Source organism: Hakea prostrata, chromosome 5 (assembly GCF_041222555.1).
Source record: "Hakea prostrata isolate BN-2017 chromosome 5, UWA_Hpros_2, whole genome shotgun sequence".
NCBI lineage: Eukaryota > Viridiplantae > Streptophyta > Magnoliopsida > Proteales > Proteaceae > Hakea > Hakea prostrata.
The window spans coordinates 10,911,969-10,933,070 of NC_142604.1; the positions used below are offsets into that span (position 1 = coordinate 10,911,969).

General features: G+C 35.0%; 5 protein-coding genes across 5 annotated transcripts in view; all 5 read right to left on the reverse strand.

The window, feature by feature from the left end:
* Positions 1-3,697: 3,697 nt before the first annotated feature.
* On the reverse strand, positions 3,698-5,201 carry LOC149015060 (thiosulfate sulfurtransferase 18-like). Its single transcript, XM_089155664.1, has 5 exons — positions 5,005-5,201; positions 4,839-4,918; positions 4,666-4,736; positions 4,409-4,462; positions 3,698-4,135 (listed from the first exon to the last, which is right to left on the reverse strand). Exons 1-5 carry the CDS (start codon positions 5,130-5,132, stop codon positions 4,043-4,045), a joined length of 426 nt encoding a protein of 141 aa, XP_089011790.1. The 5' UTR covers positions 5,133-5,201; the 3' UTR covers positions 3,698-4,042.
* A 5,660-nt stretch (positions 5,202-10,861) lies between these two features.
* Positions 10,862-12,257, reverse strand: LOC149015061 (thiosulfate sulfurtransferase 18-like). Its single transcript, XM_089155665.1, has 5 exons — positions 12,035-12,257; positions 11,871-11,950; positions 11,683-11,753; positions 11,421-11,474; positions 10,862-11,153 (listed from the first exon to the last, which is right to left on the reverse strand). Exons 1-5 carry the CDS (start codon positions 12,160-12,162, stop codon positions 11,061-11,063), a joined length of 426 nt encoding a protein of 141 aa, XP_089011791.1. The 5' UTR covers positions 12,163-12,257; the 3' UTR covers positions 10,862-11,060.
* Positions 12,258-13,326: 1,069 nt separating this feature from the next.
* LOC149015062 (uncharacterized) lies at positions 13,327-13,827 on the reverse strand. Its single transcript, XM_089156492.1, has one exon. The coding sequence runs from the start codon at positions 13,825-13,827 to the stop codon at positions 13,327-13,329; it is 501 nt and encodes a 166-aa protein (XP_089012618.1).
* A 3,240-nt stretch (positions 13,828-17,067) lies between these two features.
* Positions 17,068-19,470, reverse strand: LOC149015063 (thiosulfate sulfurtransferase 18-like). The gene is made up of 5 exons (XM_089156072.1): positions 18,971-19,470; positions 18,800-18,879; positions 18,605-18,675; positions 18,162-18,215; positions 17,068-17,359 (listed from the first exon to the last, which is right to left on the reverse strand). Exons 1-5 carry the CDS (start codon positions 19,096-19,098, stop codon positions 17,270-17,272), a joined length of 423 nt encoding a protein of 140 aa, XP_089012198.1. The 5' UTR covers positions 19,099-19,470; the 3' UTR covers positions 17,068-17,269.
* Positions 19,471-19,998: 528 nt separating this feature from the next.
* RMR1 (receptor homology region transmembrane domain ring H2 motif protein 1) overlaps positions 19,999-21,102 on the reverse strand; it is a gene marked incomplete in the record, with an annotated part of 10,297 nt that continues 9,193 nt past the window's right edge. Inside the window, 2 exon segments of the mRNA XM_089155764.1 lie at positions 19,999-20,492; positions 20,721-21,102. Coding sequence (XP_089011890.1) covers positions 20,398-20,492; positions 20,721-21,102 — 477 coding nt within the window.

Here is a 21,102-nt window from a genome sequence, read left to right on the forward strand (position 1 = left end):
AAAAAGTGAGAAGAGGTGCTTGTGGTGGGATTTTGCTTGGGAGTAGTATTTTTTGGAGTAGTGGACATTTGGACCGTTTACACATGGTTAATTGCATGATTTAGATTAATCTGTATCGTCCGTTGCTCTAAGTAACACTGCTTCTAATCCGCTGCATGTTGACACTCCTCTTTGAAATGTGGACATCATGTTTTTTTCTCTTTTAAGAGGTGACGAGAATAAGATCAGTGGTTTGTTTGAAGCATAGCGACCCATTAGGAAAATCTTTGTCTTTTCTACTTATTCTCTTTTTATTTTTAGATCTCTCTTAAAAGTTTTCCGTCCCAAAAAAAATAAACTTTTTATCTTTTTTCTTCCCTAATACTTTAAAATGATGAAATTACCCATGTTTCATCTCTTTAATAGATTAATAGTGGTTATTTATTATTATTTTTTTCTACATTTTCTTCTTTTTTATAAGAATCTATACTTGGATGCATTTTTCTAATTTTTTTTATATTTTTTCTTTCTCTTTTTATAGAAACCTTTTCTCTTTTTCTTTTTTAATAAAAATTTATTAAATGTGATTGGACATGTTTATATTTATCTTTCCCCAATTTTTATGAGATTCCATTAAAAAAATTAGATGTATTCTTAATTTCTTTCTTTTATAAAAAATTAGAAAAATGCATGCAAGTATATATTCTTATAAAAAAGAAGAAAATGTAGAAAAATATATATAAAAGAAGGAGAAACTAGGTTTATCCTAAGTAATATGTGAGCGAAGATTAATTACTGGAGTTAATAATTGATGGACTGCCATTATGTTTGAGATGGGCCAAACCGATCTATTGTGAAAGTGGATTGGGGTTTGAGATTGCTATTATAAATAGTTATGATGGAGTCCTTCCAATCTCTCAAGTTTTTTTATTTTCTTATTTCTCCACAAGAAAAATGAATAGCAAAATATGTCCAATACTCTTTAAATATTATATCGTATTTTAGTTCTTGTATAATTTTTATTTGAATTTTGAGAAAAACCCTAAATGTTCTAACACACCTAATAACAAATAATGAATACGTACGGTATCACCTATACTGATCCATGAACAGTATCATCTCAGAATCAGAATTGCGCTTGAACAATGCCCGTTGGTCATGCTAATCTGAACCCCTCCTCCCAACCAGTAAAAGAAGACACTTTTTGAGTATGATATAACTTTTTTTTTTTTTTTTTTTTTTTTTTTGGGAAATGAGTATGATATAACTGGGGCTTGGGAAACAAATGACAAAAATGATTCAAGTATTACTAAAGATCTTGTCCGGTCAACCTGTACAAGCATGTAACGATACAAGCTGAAAGTCATGACTTTTCCTGTTTTATATTTTTCATACATGAAGAAAAAAAGAGTTTTCATTTGGTATCTAACACTATCTGTTGATACGAAATCTTGCTCGTCCTTTCCTGTCAAGTTTATGTAAAATATGCGCTCGACCTTGGGGGGTCGAGGTATGTCTCTAACGAACAAGTCAGTACCAATGAGATACAATCAAAATTACTCACTAGAGAATTTAAGTAATTGATCACACATAATATGAATACCTACTTTTATAAGCCTACTTGATGTTTTTATATAGTTGTAGATATCAGAGTTAGACCCGGAATATAACTCTAAGAAGAGTTATTTACCTGACTCATCCTTCTAGGTAGTGGACCTGTAATAGAAGTTTAATTTGACCGGGCTCTCTTGACATGATGTTCGGACAACCATTAACAATATGGTTGAGACAATTACATTGAACCCATTGGTCGGACCGGTCAGGGTAAAATGACTATTTTAGTCATTAACACTACCTTCAACAACTCATCCTCCATATCTGAATCGCTTGCATTATAACTTGGGCATTAGTTTTTTTGCTTATCTGATGTAAGCATCGTGAATTCTTGTAGCCTGACTGCTGAAGGGAGTGATTTTTCCATAAAAGTAAAGAGGTTTATCCTCCAATGAATAAAGAGTGGGGTCTTCAGGGCTTCCATTCTAGGTTCCATGAGGAGAGTTGAAAATTTGCAGCCAAATTATGTGATTAGCTGCTTTTGGGTTTCTCTTTACGAAAGTAATCATTCAATTTTTCACTTAACAAAACTAGCTAATACTGAGACTGTCTTTACAAAACTAGCCAAAAAAGTGATTTTTCATCGGACATTGTTACCCCTAAAATTGATCATACCAAAATGGTGATGAAAATGTCCAAAGGGTATGAAAAATTAGTGACTTTTCCCCTCTTTAGTTTGGTTAGTTTTAGGGGTTAAAAATGTTCAAATGGATGAAAAATCATTATTTTGGTTAGTTTTGTAAATGCAAAGTCAATTTTAGCTAGTTTAATTTGTTAAGTAGAATATTGAGTGGTTACTTTTGTAAAGAAAAACCTAAGAGTAGCTAATCACGTAATTTTTCTACTATCCTGCCCAACTCTTAGTAGAGTTGATGAGGGTTTTAGAAGGAAGAACATCGTATCGTACCCTTTGGTACAAGAGATAGAGAGAGGTGGAATGGCGATGAAAAGGAGATCCTTCCCAGGGCATAGTTTTCTTCTTATATAAATGGTAATTTAATGCAATCTTTGCTTCTCATCTCTAGGTTGCTCATACCCAAGCAAGGGTACTAGCAGATCAGGCTGTGATGTTTAAATGTATACCCAAATCATTGAAGCTACTGTTGCACCTAAGTCGACTGCACAATTGGGTTAGTTACTCCAGGGGCGAGACCTAAATGCTACGTATTTAATGCGCAATATCTGTTGCCAACAGTCGAGATCGAAATCTCGGTCTCGAACTTCAATCTCGACCTTTGGCAGTACAATAATTGCGCATCATTGAAGTTGAACGGGTTACTCCATAGGAGTCTTGTTGCTTTAGAGCGTACGGTGTGGCAGTCCCACAACAGAAGAATCGGGGTATTAAGCTTTCCTTTGCAATTTGGGTTGTTAATGTCGTTCCTTCCGTTCATTGTCCCTTTGAGTGGTCCTTCCAACTCTCTTGTTACTTAATTTATTGATGCTTTTAACACGTGCATTTACAGTTTGCACATGTATTTTTACTAGTATTACAAAAAAGACAAAAAGAACTTTGAATAAAAATAATACATTAATTATTTTCTTTGTCTCTCTACTGTCTACAACTTATTCCTCTCTTAATCATAAATCTTCACAAAATTTGGGAGATATGGGTCATGGATAGTGCTTAAACTTAAAATGTGGACGTAATATTAAAAATAGATAGATAAAAATTTAATGAGACTAACAGTGTTAGTTATAGAGGATTAGATTGACAGATTGGGTACCTCAGAGAGAGGCATTAATATTATTACCCAATATGTCAATCAAATTCTTCACATTTAGAAGAAGAATAACAAATATACCTCTCTCCCATTTAGAGCCATCTCAATTACATCCTTAGGGTCGAGTTTATATATAATTTAAATATACTATTACGAAAGGTTGAATCCATAACTTCTTCATTAAGAAGTACTAATCATTCCCAAATAAACAACCCACAACCCACTTGTGGTAATTGATTGTAAATTTTAAATTAAAAGTAATAAAAAATGACCATTTTGGGAGCACAAGAATATAGATTTCAAAATCATGTCTCATATTTAACATAAGTTGGAACCCAAACTTCTATTTCACGAGGGACTTAAATTACAAAAAATAAAAATAGGGACTTATGTTCAGTAATTTATTGTCGACAACAACAGATTAGTTTTTAGAGTAAATAATTTCTCAACATGAATGTAATTACTCTAGGTACAGAATTTGATCAAACTGTTCAAGAACGAGAATATAAGAAAGGTTGTTTCAAAATCCAAAATCCAAATATATTTTATTCTATTACAAATACCACAAGTGAGTCGAACCCATGACTTCTTCAGCAAGAGGTGCCGACTGAGCAACCTTTGATGGTAATTTTATCAAAATAAGCTAGCTCAACATATAATTGAAATAATTAAGTTTTATTGATGAAAACTATAGGAGAGGTAGAATTCTATTAGCCCGAGCTTCATCACATTTCTTCGTGAAGCGGTTTCTTCACGCCCAATCCATTCTCTGTCCAAACTTTAAATCCTCCCTCCATGTTGACCACATGCTTGAAACCCTATAAATTCAAAACAAGTAAAGAAGAACAATTAACATCCATATTGTTGGATCACCATATGGTCTATTCTACCAATTTTAGCCAAGGCATTGGTTCCAAGATCAACCGAAGGTTTGACTGGTTGCTAGAAAACCAAACTGGGGGGAGGGGGGTCAACCCCGTGAAGTCATCAGTGACATGCATCAAGGCTATTATCTCGACATCAAGCCCAAGGAGGCCCAAGCGGCGCAACATGGTCATTGCAAAATTTCTCAAGAAAGGATTGAAACTTACAGCATATTCAAGATCTCTAGTCGCATTAACTGATCTTATCCCAAGTTGACAACCCTTCACAATTTAAAAACAAATAGTTAAAATGACTATGTATCTACACAAGAGAAGTCATTGATTCATTTGAAAAATGATAGAACATTTAAATATGAAGCTTGAAGAAATAGTTATATAACTATTGATTGGCTCTAAAAACAAATATTACTTGTGAACAACAATCAAAATAGTAAGAAATAAGGCAGGAAAGAAGATGCTCTTACCACTATGATCTTATCATCTTCGTTGAAAGCAGCTAACACCTGCTTCAGGAAATGGGGATTATGAACCCTCCCTGAAGTTTATGATTTCCAACAAGAAAAGAAAACCAAATTAATTATATTGTTTTCCATTATAAAAGGTAGAGTTCTTAGATCGAAAAAGAAGAACAAGTAACCTTCTGGAATTTTAAACATGTAAGGAACGTTGGAGATATCCTCAAAATCTACATGCCCATCATAAAATTCTTCTGGAGTTCTGTTACAAGCAAAAAAGAGATCATCCAAAATTTTTTTGTAGGAAAAAAAAAAAAAAGAGGAAGTGATCCAAATGCATATGTATACCTAACATCAAGGTAATGATAACCCTGATCAATGTGATCCTTGACCTTGTGGATGTCGATGTTCACAATTGCTTCTGCAGTACAAAACAGAAGAATCCCAACAAGAATAATGATGGATTTGAAGTCCATAGAGACTAACCCAAATTGAATCTGTTGAAGTTATCTAGAAGAACAGAAGGAAAAAGTTGCTTAGCTCACGTTGAGCAAGAACAGATACATGAAACGAGGTCAGTGATAACTCTAATTTATAGAGATTCAAGTGGCTTTGCCAACCCAGAACCTGAAAATGATAGAGACCTACCAACCCAGTCTCAGTGTCTCAGTTTGTGTCTACCTTAGATGAACATTATGTGGATTAATAAAATCCATACCATACATTTTATATGCGCATAAAATTAAGCATAACTTAAAATCCAATGATGTAAATTTAAAGACTTTTAAATTGTAATTTTATATATGTATGAAATTGCATGGTTTGTGTTTAAACAATCTACGTGGTCTTCATCCAACGGCCCAGGAAGATAAAACGACTGGTGGGCTAAATGTAGAGTATCTATATCTAATATGTAGCATATTCTTCTAATTGTGTTATATTAAAAAAAACAGAAAGGTATGTTTTGAACCTTTTTCTTTGGCTGATTATTTAAAAAAAAAAAAAAAATGGAAATGCCGACCAAAATGTATGCTCTGCAACATTTAGAGGTAATTTAAATTCAAAGGGTTTAGCTAGAAACCATACGAGGTAAGTGACTGACAAGTGACATGATCGGACAAAAATCAGGTCCATTTGTAACGAGGGTTTAGTTGATTGATATTACCTGTAAATAGATTTCCACCATTTGATGTGATGCTGAGATACTTGTCACACATCTAGAAAGAAATGTCAAAAATGGACCTAATAAATTTTCGACATGATCAACGGTTAGAAAATGACCCACTTTATAAGTGACATTTTTAATTTGTGAGGGCGTGGGAAGTGGTAAAGAGGATAAATAGGTAAGTTAAGGAGTGATGATTAGGTGTGGTATCATTATCAACCATGAAATTGAATTGAATTTTATTTTTATTTTGTTATTTTTAAGCCAATCCATGAAATTGAAGTTTACAAAAAGTGGGAAGAGGTGCTTGTGGTGGGATTTTGCTTGGGAGTAGTGTTTTCCGGAGAAGTGCACGTTAGGGCCTTTTACACATGGTTAATTGCATGATTCAGATTAATCTGTATCGTCCGTTGCTCCAAGTAACATTGCTCCCAAAACGATAGTGAAGTGCTCTAATCAGCTGCATGTTGACACTCTTTGAAATGTGGACATCATGTTTTTTCTCTCTTTTACTTCTCCTTGAGAGGTGATGATGATAAGACCAATGGTTTTGTTTGGAGCATAATGATTTATTAGGAAAATCTTTGTCTTTTATACTTATTTTCTTTTTATTTCTATTTTATCTCTTAAAAGTTTCATGATGAACACATTTATGTGTGAAATCTTAGGGTATAAAGCATGCATTTTACATACTTAGAGTGGAGCTATCTTGGGTTTTATGTTGTTTTTGCAAATTTTAAGACTATTCAAGATTTAAGCAAATATTTGTAGTTTTGGGTATGAATCATGCAATTTTATACGTCAAGAGGTCCGTTCAATTTCTCAAATGCAAAGTTGAACTGATCTAGAGCATGATGGGCTAGAGATGTGATTATGGGCCAACTCCGAAATATTTAAGAGATAAAGAAGACAAATTTGATCTACGGCTGAGATTATAAATTATCAATCAAATGTACAGAGATATTATTGAGAGAATCCAAATGGTGAAAAGAGTCATTGCATACCTTAATATTTTATTTCTTATTTGTTATTAAAAAAAGAAAAAAGGAAAAAGAATTATATTCAGATAAGGAAGAAGGAAAAATCTCGTTTTTGAATGTCTCTGTTCAATTTCGATCACCCTTCATCGAACGGACATACGGTGTCTGATCGAGCTGATTTTTGGAGGAGAACTTCACGACTTATTGATCATCAAATCCAACGGTGGAATGTGCATTTGATCTCTCTAAGTTAGTCCGATTAGTACGTCAAAACGCTAATTGGTTGAGTCAGATAGAAACCCTGAGTTTGATTCAAATTCTGTCAAGATTCATATCCCATGTAAACTCTATAAAAGGAGAGTATACTCCATCAAGGGAGAACGTGTTTTAAAGCTTAGTAGAAGCACTCTTTCTTCTCTTTTCACTTTATTTGGTTTTCTCTAGTTTTATTTGCTTGCATTTGTGATATTTAAATTTCAAGATTAAATGTTTAGGTTTAATTTTTCTATGTAATGCAATTCAAGTTCAAGTTTCAAGGTTTAAGATTCGTTTTTCTTTGGGTCTAGCAATTGCATATCTAGATCAAAAATGATCTAGATCTGGTTGTTAGGGTTGGTTGAGATTCGAATCGTTTGTTCAATTCGCAAGTGAGTAACCTTCTTCAATAATCTTCTTTCCTCTCTCCATTCCCGCTTCTATCTACCCCTCCATATTCTTAATTTAGGATTTACTTTCAGCATTTATTTATTGTTCTCCCTTCACCTGGGTCTTTGATTAGAGATGTTTACGTCGTGCCTCTTTTTGATTAAGGTTTCCCTTTCCTTTTATTACTCTATTATTTTTGCAATTTACTTTCAGCATTTATTTATTGTTCTCATTTCCCCTGGGTCCTTGATTAGAGATGCCTACAGTCGTGCCTCTCTTTGGTTAATGTTTCCCTTTCATTTTATTGCTTTACTTATTTCTTTCCTGCAATTTCTTTTTTTCTAATATCCGTTCCCCCAATCGGTGGACTGTAAGTTACGGCAAAATGTCCACGGTCAAAGTCATTATAATTATACTCCCCTTCCCTACATCCAGAGCTGACACTAGGATCACTTCCCTTTTATTTTTATTTATTTATAATTTACATTTTTTTCTGCCATTATTAATTATGCGTTGATTATGTTTGCTTTAATTTTCGTTTCAATTCGATCGCATTAGATATATGGATTATGACCATTTGTTTAGTTTAATTAAGTAATTAACAAATTTTAATCATTGCACTCTCGCATTATCATTAAGAAGTTAATTTTAAAGTGACATATCTCCTTGAGATAGACCCGTTAGCTACATGATACCGTGCGCTTACAGTTACTTTTAATTTCACAAACATTTCACGTCCTACAAAAAATAAACTTTTTATCCTTTTTCTTCCCTACTACTTTAAAATGATGAATTACCCATGTTTCATCTCCTTTAATAGATTAATAGTGGTTCTTTACTATTAATTTTTTTCTACCTTTTCTTCCTTTTTATAAGAATCTATACTTGGATGCATTTTTCTAATTTTTTTCTTTCTTTCTTTCTCTTTTTATAGAAACCTTTTCTCTTTTCTTTTTTTAATAAAAATTTATTAAATGTGATTAGACATGTTTATATTTATCTTTCTCCAATTTTTATCAGATTCCATTAAAAAATTATATGAATTTTTTAATTTCTCTCTTTTATAAAAAAAAATCATCAAAAGAAAAAATAAAATTATAAATAAAAGTTGAAAATAAAAAAATATATATATAAGAAGGAGAAACTTAGTTTATCCTAAGTAATATGTAGGTGTAGATCAATTACTAGGGTTAATAATTGATAGGGGTCTTAACATATCAGGGCGATGCATTGCCATTAGATTTGAAATGGGCCAAACAGATCTATTGTGGAAGTGGACTAGGGTTTGGAATTACTATATAAATGATAATTTAATGCAATCTTTGCTTTTCATCTCTAGGTTGCTCATACCCAAGCAAGGGTAATAGCAGATCAGGTTGTGATGTTTAAATGTATACCCAAATCATTGAAGCTATTGTTGCACCTAAGTCGACTGCATAATTGCGTTAGTTACTCCAGGGGCGAGACCTAAATGCTACGCATTTAATGTGCAATATCTGTTGCCAATAGTCGAGATCGAAATCTCGGTCTCGAACTTCGATCTCGACCTTTGGCAAGTACAATAAATGCACAACATTGAAGTTGAACCGGTTACTTCATAGGAGTCTCATTGCTTTAGAGTGCATGGTGTGGCAGCCCCACAACAGAAGAACCTGGGTATTAAGCTTTCCTTTGCAATTTGGGTTGTTATTGTCGTTCCTTCCGTTCATTGTCCCTTTGAGTGGTCCTTCCAACTCTCTTGGTACTTAATTTATTGATGCTTTTAACATGTGCATTTGCATATGTATTTTTACTAGTATTACAAAAAAGACAAAAAATAACTTTGAATAAAAAGCATACATTTTTTAGAGCAAAGTGCACTGGCACCCCAAAATGGAGGCTTTAAAACACTAACACCTCATTTTATGTTTAAAAAACACAGACAGCCCAATTCAATAAACATTCTAATCCATTTGTTGTGAACTGAACCCCTATTATTTTTTTAATTCCAAATACCCTTACTATCGAGGGGAAAATCCGTCGTTCTTCACCGATCGAATTCTCCCCATGCGCGATCTTCCTCAAATCCCTTCATCTTTGGTTTCTTCATCGTCCCTGGATCGCTCCTTTCTCCCACCTCTTCCACATCTCCGTGCTTTTTGGTGTTCGCTTGGTCCCTCTCTTTTCCCTTCCTTCGGGCCCCCCGCTCTTTTGGGTTTTCCTTGGTGCTTCCCTGGGCGTTTACATCCTTTCTTTCCTTCCCGCTGCATATGGATCTTTGCTTTCATCAATGGGATCGTGTTGGTGCGCTTGTTCTGTCGGCGTGTGGTTTCTCGGACAGCATTGTCTGGAGTTCCGTTTCACCTGTTCGGGCTCTGTTGGTGGGCTCGTTCGCGGATTCCGGTCTTCGGGTGGTCGCGTTCCCATACATCTTGGCTCCGGGTTGGTGTCGTCGGCAAGGGTTTCGCTTTCACCCCGCCGCCGGTCTGGCTCCGGTGCTTAACCAATCATCGGTGTTGGCTGAGCGATGAGCCATTGGGGAGGTCATCGGCCGTCGGTTGGCGTGCGATTTCGATCGGTTGGCGTGGTTTTTTTCTCTCGGTTTTAGTGGGTATTTTTTTGAATGTGGTTTCGTTTCCTTGATGGCTAGTGTGTTTATTGTTGGGGTGTTTGTGTTTTTTGTGGGGTGTCGTTGCTTTGCTTCCATTTTGGGGTGCAATCATTATTTTCTTCGTCTCTCTACTGTCTACAACTTATTCCTCTCTTAATCATAAATCAGCTTCACAAAAGTTAGGAGATATGGGTCAAGGATAGTGCTTAAACTTAAAAGTAATATTAAAAATAGATAGATAAAAATTTAATGAGACTAACAGTGTTAGTTATAGAAGTTTTGATTGACAAATTGGGTACCTCAAAGAGGGGCATTATTATTATTACCCAATTTGTCAATCAAATTCTTCGCATTTAGAAGAAGAATAAACAATATACCTCTCTCCCATTTAGAGCCATCTCAATTACATCCTCCTTAGGGTTGAGTTTTATATAATTTAAATATATTATTACGAAAGGTTGAATCCATAACTTCTTCATTAAGAAGTACTAAAATAAACAACCCACAACCCATTGATGCTAATTGACTGTAAATTTTAAATTAAAATTAATAAAAAATGACCATTTTGGGAGCACAAGAATATAGATTTCAAAATCATGTTTCATATTTAAAATAAGTTGGAACCCCAACTTCTATTCAACTAGGGACTTAAATTACAAAAAATAAAAACATAGGGACTTATGTTCAGTAATTTATTGTCGACAACAACAGATTAGTTTTTAGAGTAAATAATTTCTCAACATGAATGTAATTACTCTAGGTACAGAATTTGATCAAACTGTTCAAGAACGAGAATATAAGAAAGGTTGTTTCAAAATCCAAAATCCAAATATCCAAATATATTTTATTCTATTACATATACCACAAGTGAGTTGAACCCATGACTTCTTCAGCAAGAGGTGCCGACTGAGCAACCTTTGATGGTAATTTTATCAAAATAAGCTAGCTCAACATATAATTGAAATAATTAAGTTTTATTGATGAAAACAATAGGAGAGGTAGAATTCTATTAGCCCGAGCTTCATCACATTTCTTCGTGAAGCGGTTTCTTCACACCCAAGCCATTCTCTGTCCAAACTTTAAATCCTCCCTCCATGTTGACCACATGCTTGAAACCCTATAAATTCAAAACAAGTAAAGAAGAACAATTAACATCCATATTGTTGGATCACCATATGGTCTATTCTACCAATTTTAGCCAAGGCATTGGTTCCAAGATGAACCGAAGGTTTGACTGGTTGCTAGAAAACCAAACGGGGGGGGTCGACCCCGGGAAGTTATCAGTGACATGCATCAAGGCTATTATCTCGACATCAAGCCCAAGGAGGCCCAAGCGGCGCAACATGGTCATTGCAAAATTTCTCAAGTAAGAATTGAAACTTACAGCATATTCAAGATCTCTAGTCGCATTAACTGATCTTATCCCAAGTTGACAACCCTTCACAATTTAAAAATAATAGTTAAAATGACTATGTATCTACACAAGAGAAGCCATTGATTCATTTGAAAAATGATAGAACATTTTCATATGAAGCTTGAAGAAATAGTTATGTATGTATAACTATTGATTGGCTCTAAAAACAAATATTACCTGTGAACAACAATCAAAATAGTAAGAAATAAGGCAGGAAAGAAGATGCTCTTACCACTACGATCTTATCATCTTCGTTGAAAGCAGCTGAAACTTGCTTCAGGAAATGGGGATTATGAACCCTCCCTGAATTTTATGATTTCCAACAAGAAAAGAAAACCAAATTAATTATATTGTTTTCCATTATAAAAGGTAGAGGAGTTCTGGAGTTCATAGATCGATAAAGAAGAACAAGTTATTAACCTTCTGGAATCTTAAACATGTAAGGAATGTTGGAGATATCCTCAAAATCTACATGCCCATCATAAAATTCTTCTGGAGTTCTGTTACAAGCAAAAAAGAGATCATGCAAAATTTTCTGGCAGGAAAAAAAAATAAGAGGAAGTGATCCAAATGCATATGTATACCTAACATCAAGGTAATGATAACCCTGATCAATGTGATCCTTGACCTTGTGGATGTCGATGTTCACAATTGCTTCTGCAGTACAAAACAGAAGAATCCCAGCAAGAATAATGATGGATTTGAAGTCCATAGAGACTAACCCAAATTGAATCTGTTGAAGTTATCTGGAAGAACAGAAGGAAAATGTTGCTTAGCTCGAGCAGTGCAAGAACAGATATAGGAAACGAGGTCAGTGATAACTCTAATTTATAGAGATTCAAGTGGCTTTGCCAACCCAGAACCTGAAAATGATAGAGGCCTACCAACCCAGTCTCAATGTCTCAGTTTGTGTCTACCTTAGATGAACGTTATGTGGATTAATTAAATCCATACCATAGATTTTATATTCGCATAAAATGAAGCATAACTTAAAATCCAATGATGTAGATTTAAAGACTTTTAAATTGTAATTTTATATATGTATGAAATTGCACGGTTTGTGTTTAAACAATCTACGTGGTCTTCATCCAACGGCCCATGAAGATAAAAAGACTGGTGGGCTAAATGTAGAGTATCTATATCTAATCTATAGCATATTCTTCTAATTGTGTTATATTAAAAAAAAATAGAAAGGTATGTTTTGAACCTTTTCTTTGGCTGATAATTAAAAAAAGAAAGAAAAAAATGGAAATGCCGACCAATATATGCTCTGCAACATTTAGAGGTAATTTAAATTCAAAGGATTTAGCTAGAAAGTATACGAGGTAAGTGACTGACAAGTGACATGGTCCATGGTTAGAAAATGACCCACTTTATAAGTGGCATATTTAATTTGTGAGGGCGAGGGATGGGGCAAAGAGGATAAGTAGGTAAGTTGTTTTTCTTCTTCATTTTTTTTCTTGGTGGGGCGGGGTAAAGAGAGTTTTCATTCCAAACAGTAAGAAGGGGATGGACCTCCAATAGGCTGGAGGGCCATAGTAGAATACAACCACTCAATCTTCCTTGCCAAAGTGAGGGCCTTCTGGGCTAGGGAATGTGCAATCCCATTATCCTCCCTAGAGAAAAATAAGAAAGAGCAAGACTCAAAATTCTTGTACAATACCAAAATATCTTCCACAATGGAGGCAACTTCTAACGAAGGCACAAGAGTAGGTTGACTATATAGAAGATGAATTAATTCCTCGCAATTCGAGTAAACAACAACACTGGATAAATGATTCTAAAGGGTACACCAAAGAGTAGCTCTCATTGCCAAAGCCTCACCCGTAAGAACATGATCAAACACAGTGGGTTATGAGAAGGCCTTCAAGATAGATCATTGCTCATAAAAAATCACGTAACCCACACCACCACTAATGGTTTCCGGTGCCTGGGAAGCATCACAGTGGATTATAAGGCCTTCCTTAACCTGCAACTGTGGAGGAAAAGTGCACTGCCTAATCTCCTTGTCAGTTTTTCCATGATTCACTTGTCCCCTTGTAGCTTCTAAAAGCTTGGTTGCTGCAGCTTGAGCCCTTCCAATAACATCCTCTGGTTGCCATTCTTTTCTATTAAAAATAAGCTCATTCCTTCCAACCCATAGGTACCAACAAATGAAGCTACAATGTACCAATGCTTCATCTTTTTCTTGTTTACTGCTGAACTTTAATTCATGCAATTTATCCAACCATTTGCACGATAACGAAACTTCATCCACTGTAGGGCAATAGGAGAAGGCACTGCCAAACCAAACTGCCTTTGCAAAAGGACACTCTAAAAGAACATGATCGATAGACTCACCCAACTTCCCACTTCTTTTGCAAGAGGGGTTTTTCATTTGTCTATCTCTCATTACATCACCTGTAGCTAGGTCTTGTGCACACGCCCTCTATAAAAATGATTTCACCTTTGGCAATGTTTTGCAGTTCCAAATAAACTTCCAAGCTCTTGAAGTTACAAATTCCCATTTATGTTCCCTAGAAGACAAAGGAAGAAAATTCATTCTTTGATCTCTGCTATTACTTAACAAGTGATAAGCAGATTTAGATGAGAAAATCTCATTCTTTGATGCCCCCCAAAATAGTTTATCCTCAGCTTGGAATTGACTAAGTTTGATACTTCTAATCCTCCTCACATCCACTTTATTAATAATTGGTTTAGCATATCCACCTTCCATTCCTTTGTACTTGAATTTATCAGATCTGCCACTCTTGAGATAGGGCATCCCTCAGGCTTAGGAGTTGTTGTTTTGAATTGCACAGCCGACCCTATCTATCGGTCTTCCCATATCATCACTTTCTCTCCTAATCCGATTCTCCACATGAGTCCCTCTTGTAGGACCTCCCTTCCAGCTAAAACACTTCTCCAAGCCCATGATGGTTTGTTTCCCACTTTAGCTCTTATAAACACAGTAGAAGGAAAATATAAGGCTTTCATAAAAGTAGCCCATAATGAATTTGGATCATTGAATAATCTCCAAGCTGTCTTTGCAAGTAGGGCACGATTTTGAAGAATAGGATCTCTAAACCCTAAGCCACCTCTTTCCTTTGATCGACACAATCTACTCCAGGAGATCCAATGTATCTTTTTTTCCTCCATTTTCTGACCCCAATAAAAATTGCTAAGTCATTTCCTTATAGTATCATGTGTAGTATTAGGAATCAAGAAGTGAGAAGCTTCATAATTAGCTATGCTACACCCGACATATTTAATCAAAACTTCTCTTCCTGCATGTGACATAAGCTGATTTTTCCACCCATTTATCTTCTAACATGTTTTCTCCACAATTTCTCTAAACACCACAGATTTTGCAACTCCAATTTCAAATGGGAGACCCAAGTACTTCGATGGACCTGCTCCATAGGGTATCTTCATCAATTTAGAAAACCACATTTGAAATTTAACATGGGTATTGGGGCTGAAGGTAAGCATGAATTTCTTCAAATTTATCTCTTCTCCGCTAGCATGATAGTACGTCTCCAAACACTCCTTCAAGTAATTCAACTCCGAAAAAAGAAGGCAATCATCCGCAAGTAGCAAATGAGTGAGTCTAGGAGCTCTATTTCTCACCGAGATGCCTCGCACCAAGTTACTTTCTTCAGCTCTTTTTATGGTATCAGAAAGCACCTGTGAACATAGAATGAAGATATAGGTTGATAGGGGGTCACCTTGTCGGATACCCCTCGAGGGTGAGAAAGATCCCTTTTCAACACCATTGAACAATAGGGTATACGAAACAAAGGTAATACATTCCATAACAAGATTAATCCAATGATTATAAAAATCCAGTTTCCCCAAGGCACCCTAGGATAAGTAGGTAAGTTAAGGAGTGATGATCAGGTGTGGTATCAACCCATGAAATTGGATTTTATTTTATTATTATCATTTTTAAGCCAATCCAAGACATTGAAATTTACAAAAGGTGGGAAGAGCTGCTTGTGGTGGGATTTTGCTTGGGAGTAGTATTCTTCGACATAGTGGACATTTGGACCATTTACATGTGGTTAATTGCACGGTTAAAATTAATTTACATCATTTGCTGCTCCTAAGCAAAAAGGGTAGTGAAGTCCTCTAATCGGCTGCATGTTGACACTCCTCTTTGGAATGTGGACATCATGTTTTTTTCTCTTAAAATTCTCCTTGGGTGGTGCCCATGATAAGGTCAGTGGTTGGTTGGAGTATAGTAATCTATTTATTTGGAAAATTTTTGTCTTTCCTCCTTACCTCTCTCTTAAAAGTTTCACAAAAAAAAAAAAAAAATTATCTTTTCTTCTTCCCTAATGCTTTAAAATGCCAAAATTACCCATTTTTTTCCTCCAATTTTATCAGAATCCATTAAAAAATTAGATGTATTTTTTTATTTCTTCCTCTTTTATAAAAAATTCATCAAAGGAAAAAATAAAATTATAAATAAAGTTGAAAATACAAATATATATAAAAGAGGGGGAAAAATAAAAAAATAAAAAAAATAAATAAAAACACATCTAATCACATATAATGAATTGAAAGAGAAAAGAAAGAAAAAATGTGATTAAAAAAAAAAAAAAAAAGAGTTACTTCAATCAACTAAAGGGACAAAACGAAAAAGTAATTTGACATTTTAAAATATAAAGAGATAAGTTTAAGAGTTTATTTTTTTGGGACTAGATGTGAAACTTTTGAGAAGGAAACAATAGGAAATAGAGAAGACGTACATGAGAGACAAAATTTTTGCTTGTTTACTTTTGAAATTTGGTGGATTTTTATTTGCAGCAGCCAACAGCTGGCAAGCATATAGATCATGCCACGTCATCACAAAAATCCAACAGTAGAGAATCAAAAGGTGGTAGTCGTGGTGTGCGCAAGCTGGCCTGGATGAACCTCATTCCAAAAGAAATAAGTTTTTTTATTTTACATTCAAGATTTAATTCCTTATAAATTTAAAAATAATTCCTTGGATCTACCCAAGGTTTAAAGTATTGATATCGAGTATCGTATTGATCAGGTGATTTTAAGAGACATATCGTCCTGTATCGAGAATTATATCACTCTGGCTTATGTATTTCAGTGTAATTCAATGGAGGGACGTATCGAGATGTATCGTCTCGGTTTGGTCAAATATGGATACATATCAACTAGTATCATATGGTATTGTGGGATACTTAAAACCTTGGATCTACCTGATCACAATGTTCATTTCCTGTCTTGAGCCCTCTTCTCACAATGTTCATCACAATGTTATTTACAAATTTCACAAAATTGCTTTAATTAATTAAAAATAAATAAAATAAAAGGCCATTTGATGATTTTGAAAAATCAAAGGAATAAAAGAGGTACAAGTTCAATTTTTTGGAAGATTAGAGGGGAATAAAAGTAAATAATGACTACCAACGGGGGTTGGTCCAAATGGTAAGCAGCTTGGTCCGCTTAAGCAATGTTCCGCTATCGAAACCTTGTGGATGCAAAAAATCCCTACTGAGAGACTCACCCACCACAGCCAGGTGTACAACCCGGGTCAAACACCGGATTAGTCAAGGCAAAGCCTTGGAAACCGGGTTTGGCAACCCAAAGAAAGAAGAAAAAAAATTAAATATGACTAAATATAAGAGAGAGATAGCATTTTCCAATTTACTAAAAGAAAAAAGAAAAAGAGACAGTGATTTCCAAAAAAGAAAAAGAATGAAGACACAAATAGAGAAGTCCAATCTGAATTGTCAACACATTTTTATTTAAATCGTTCCCGAATTAATTCGAGGAGGTTCACTACTGAATAACAATTAACTAAATCAGTCCGATCTTCATCACAACTCATCATAGGATTTCTTTGCATCAAAGCCATTCTCTATCCAAGCTTTATATCCTCCTTCCATGTTGCTTATATGTTTGAAACCCTATATGAATTCAAAACAAATAGGAAATAAACATTCACATATATTTGGAAAAAGCTATCCTTCAATTATAAATTACAGGTCACTTATATTTTAAGATTTTCATTCAAAATAAAGGACAAATAAATAAACATTTAAAAATTGAATTTGTTTTTAAGATATCCATGCTCTTTAATACTTTCTCCCACAAGTAGGGGCTCTAGGCCTAAATGAGGAGGAGGGGGGAGTGAAGGTGTGGAGGGACAAAAATTTTGAACTTGAAACTTCTTTGGTCTTACAGTCTCTATATAAAAGACAGTCACCAAGGGTAGAGCTACCCCAGGCAAAGTGGTCGTGGCCTCCCCCTCCCCCCTCCCCCTTTTAATTTTTCTGCAAATTTTCTCCTTCTCTTCCATTTTTTTTTTTAAATTTTCCCTCTAACTGTCTTTTCATGTATGATATATCAACGCCTGACCTCCTAATTTTTTGAAATTTCCCCCCTTCTATACCCAATTTTTGAAAACTTCCCTTCGTTTTCCATGTGTGAATTATTAAAAATTAGCCCTCCGATTGGAGAAAATTTTTCGAAATAAAGACAATGGGTAAAAAAATTATTATATTTTGCATGAAATATCAGTACTAGACCTCCTCGATATTAAGTCTTAGCCATTGGCTCAAAGTATGATTATAACCCAATGGCGAATTAACCTTAATTCACACAGCATTTGCTTTTCCTAGTTTCCTATTTCAAAACGGATAGAATTCTTTCTAGAATTTGACCACTATAAAGTCATTGAGACACTTCTCAAGAAGGATAGAAACTTACAGCATTTTCAAGATCTGTAGTCGCTTGAACTGATATGATCCCAAGTTGACAACCCTGCACAATTTAAAGACGAACAATTAAAAGACTGTACTTCCTCTGATCTTATACAATAAAAATTACTAATTCATGTCAAATATAAATGATGGAACATTCAAATATAAAAGCCTAAAGGCAGATGAGATTTAAATAAATAAATAACGTCATATTACTTTTGTAAGTTGTAGGCAACCTTACTTAGAATAACTCACAATAAAAAAGAAATTAAAAGAAAAACACTCAAAATGAAATGCGAAGAAATGTGTAATTTCATAATAAGCTGGTGCTTAACGACAATATTTTCACATGGAATGATAACTATAAATTGATTGGTTACAAAAACAAATATAATATGTGAATATGAATCAAAATTGTAAGAAATATGGTAGGAAAGAAGATGCTGTTACCACTATGAGCTTATCATTTTTGTTGAAAGAGGCCAAAACCTGCTCCAGAAATTGGGGATTCTTTACCCTTCCTGAATTTTATGATTTCCAACCAGAAAACAAAAAAAACCAACAACTCAATATCTTGTTTTCCATTCAAAAGGTAAAAAGGGAAAAATATAGTAGAAGCTAGATAGGAAAAGAAGAACAAATTACCTTCTGGGGTGAGGAGCGTGTAAGGAACGTTGAAGGTATTCTCAAAATCTATGTGCCCTTCATTATATTCTTCTGTAGGCCTTTTAATTCAAGCAAAGAAATGAAAAAGATCATACAATTTTTCTCACTGAAGAGGAAAAAGAAAGAGGGAAGTGATCAGAATCGATATACCTAACATCAAGATAACGATAACCCAAATTAAGGAGATCCTTCGCCTTATGGAGGTCAATAGACACAATTGCTTCGGCAGTGCAACACAGAAGAATCCCAGCAAGAACTATGATGGATTTAATATCCATAGTGACCAACCCAAATCAAATCAGTTGAAGTAATCTTGAAGAACAGGATGAAAACGTTGCCACGCTCGAGCAGTTGAAGAATAAATGGCATGCGTTTGTTGGATTCTGTGGGCTATAAAGCTTTGTGGGGCTTCATTGGAAGTCAAAATAAAAAAAATAAAAAAGAAGCAAAAACGAATTTGAGTACTGGAAATTCAGTTTATTCATTAGGTTCAGCCGCCACACGAGGAAAAAAACGAATTTGTGGAGAAATGGTGAGCATGAAGGGTGAAGAAGAATATAGAGTTTTTCTTGATTTATCTGCGGTGGTATTTGTGTTCTTTTAGTGTAATCTAAATATGAAATACTGGCTCACGCAGAACTGTTCTAGTGGTTGAAATCAACACCTCTTAGTGAAGAGGTTGGGGGTTCAACTCTGCCGAGGCAATACTAATATCTCCATTCCTTAGCTTATTAAAGCTTCTTTGTACCAAACCCAAAATAAACCCAAAATAAAATAAAAATGAAATACTAATTGTATAGAATAGATTCTAATAACAGTTCTGCGATTTTTTTCCTTGAAGGTTCTTGCACTTGATTAAATTCTTGTATGTTTGTTTTTGTAATTTTTGAATTTTTTTTGCAGGGTCCCTTGTTTCTTTGGCACATCGTTTTGGATGTTGGTAGGATTTGTAGCCCACTGACTTAACAACTAAAAAAAGACAGGGACAAAAGAAGGGTAGAGCACAAGTGATCACTTTGCCAACACAGACCATTCAAATTTATTTTACAACAAAATGAATGAAGAGACTCGATTGTCTATCATGGTTTATTTGAAAATCATATATTTTTCGAGTAACATACTACCCCATTATAATCAAATCAATGAAAATTCGAACCTGAAACTCTCTTTGGTCGTAGTATCTCAATATGGGAAACTCAAACACATTCATTTAAGGGAAAAAATATCAGTACAAGTCAGTTTATTCAATAGTTGAACAAATTTAAGCGCTGATCCAGTATACAGTGTTGCAACTATACATATGTGCTGCTGATTTTGAACTTCAACGGATGGACAAGGGACAATAAAGAACATTAATCTTTTTAGCAACAGCCACATCATACATGAGATGCTGCAAATGGAAAAAAAAAAAAAATAGAAAAAACCATATGATGCCCTCGCTTATCAAAACCAACGGGAGTGAGGTAAAACTGGAGGGGAAAACACAGGTAAACCCACAGAAACCCAGATCCTGAAACTGCAAATGAGGAATGGATCGCGTCGAACATTGAGCAACAATAAGAAGAGTCTTCCCATGATTAATCTGCTCTGTTTGGACTCATATCATACTTGCACACCGGGCAGAATGTCCCCCACTCGTTTAGCCATCGATCAATACAGCTTGCATGAAAATCTGCGAGAACTTTCAATCAAGTCAAAAAAGCAACACCAAGGCAAATATTCCAGCTAGACCAAATTTCTCAACGCCATACAATGTAGAGAACTGCTTCTCAGTCCTAAAACATAATCCAGGCTGAGGGTGTTGCTCTTCAGATGACAAATCTCCCATAAAAGCATTCATAAAAATTTTCAATGTTCACAGCTCAATTGATAAATTAGTTAAGCAACAACGTAAACTTACCATGACGACAAGGAATAACCTTCAGGGTTTCCCCATCTCTGTAGTCTTCAAGACAAATAGCACAAGTTACTCCCATCCGGCAATTGCTTGAACAGGCACTGTAAAATCGGAAGGAAGGAAGACCTTCCACTGTCCTACTATCTAAACCAGGACAACGCTCATACATGCCATGACGGTGCGCACGTTGATTCCGAGTGAAGAAGAATGTTGCAAGCACAGATACTATGACAGTAAGGGAGATGAAGGAAATTACCAAAACAGTCCAGGCTGTTTCCTCTAACAAAGATCTGATGCAACACTCTCCTTCTTCACCTTGAGCAAGCTTCTTTAGAGTTTCACCTGCCACCTTCGACACAAAGACTGCCTGCACCAATATCCCTTC

Bases quoted from the DNA above. Each gene is read 5' to 3' on its own strand.
- LOC149015060 (XM_089155664.1), bottom strand. From the start codon at position 5,132: ATGGACTTCAAATCCATCATTATTCTTGTTGGGATTCTTCTGTTTTGT. The intron at 4,919-5,004 runs GTATACATATGC...TGCTTGTAACAG, and splicing joins TATCATTACCTTGATGTTAG to AACTCCAGAAGAATTTTATG. The intron at 4,463-4,665 runs GTAAGAGCATCT...TAAATTGTGAAG, and splicing joins AAGATGATAAGATCATAGTG to GGTTGTCAACTTGGGATAAG.
- LOC149015061 (XM_089155665.1), bottom strand. From the start codon at position 12,162: ATGGACTTCAAATCCATCATTATTCTTGCTGGGATTCTTCTGTTTTGT. The intron at 11,475-11,682 runs GTAAGAGCATCT...TAAATTGTGAAG, and splicing joins AAGATGATAAGATCGTAGTG to GGTTGTCAACTTGGGATAAG. The intron at 11,154-11,420 runs GTAAGTTTCAAT...TTGAATTTATAG, and splicing joins CTAGAGATCTTGAATATGCT to GGTTTCAAGCATGTGGTCAA.
- LOC149015063 (XM_089156072.1), bottom strand. From the start codon at position 19,098: ATGGATATTAAATCCATCATAGTTCTTGCTGGGATTCTTCTGTGTTGC. The intron at 18,880-18,970 runs GTATATCGATTC...TTGAATTAAAAG, and splicing joins TATCGTTATCTTGATGTTAG to GCCTACAGAAGAATATAATG. The intron at 17,360-18,161 runs GTAAGTTTCTAT...GAATTCATATAG, and splicing joins CTACAGATCTTGAAAATGCT to GGTTTCAAACATATAAGCAA.
- LOC149015062 (XM_089156492.1), bottom strand. From the start codon at position 13,827: ATGAAAAACCCCTCTTGCAAAAGAAGTGGGAAGTTGGGTGAGTCTATC.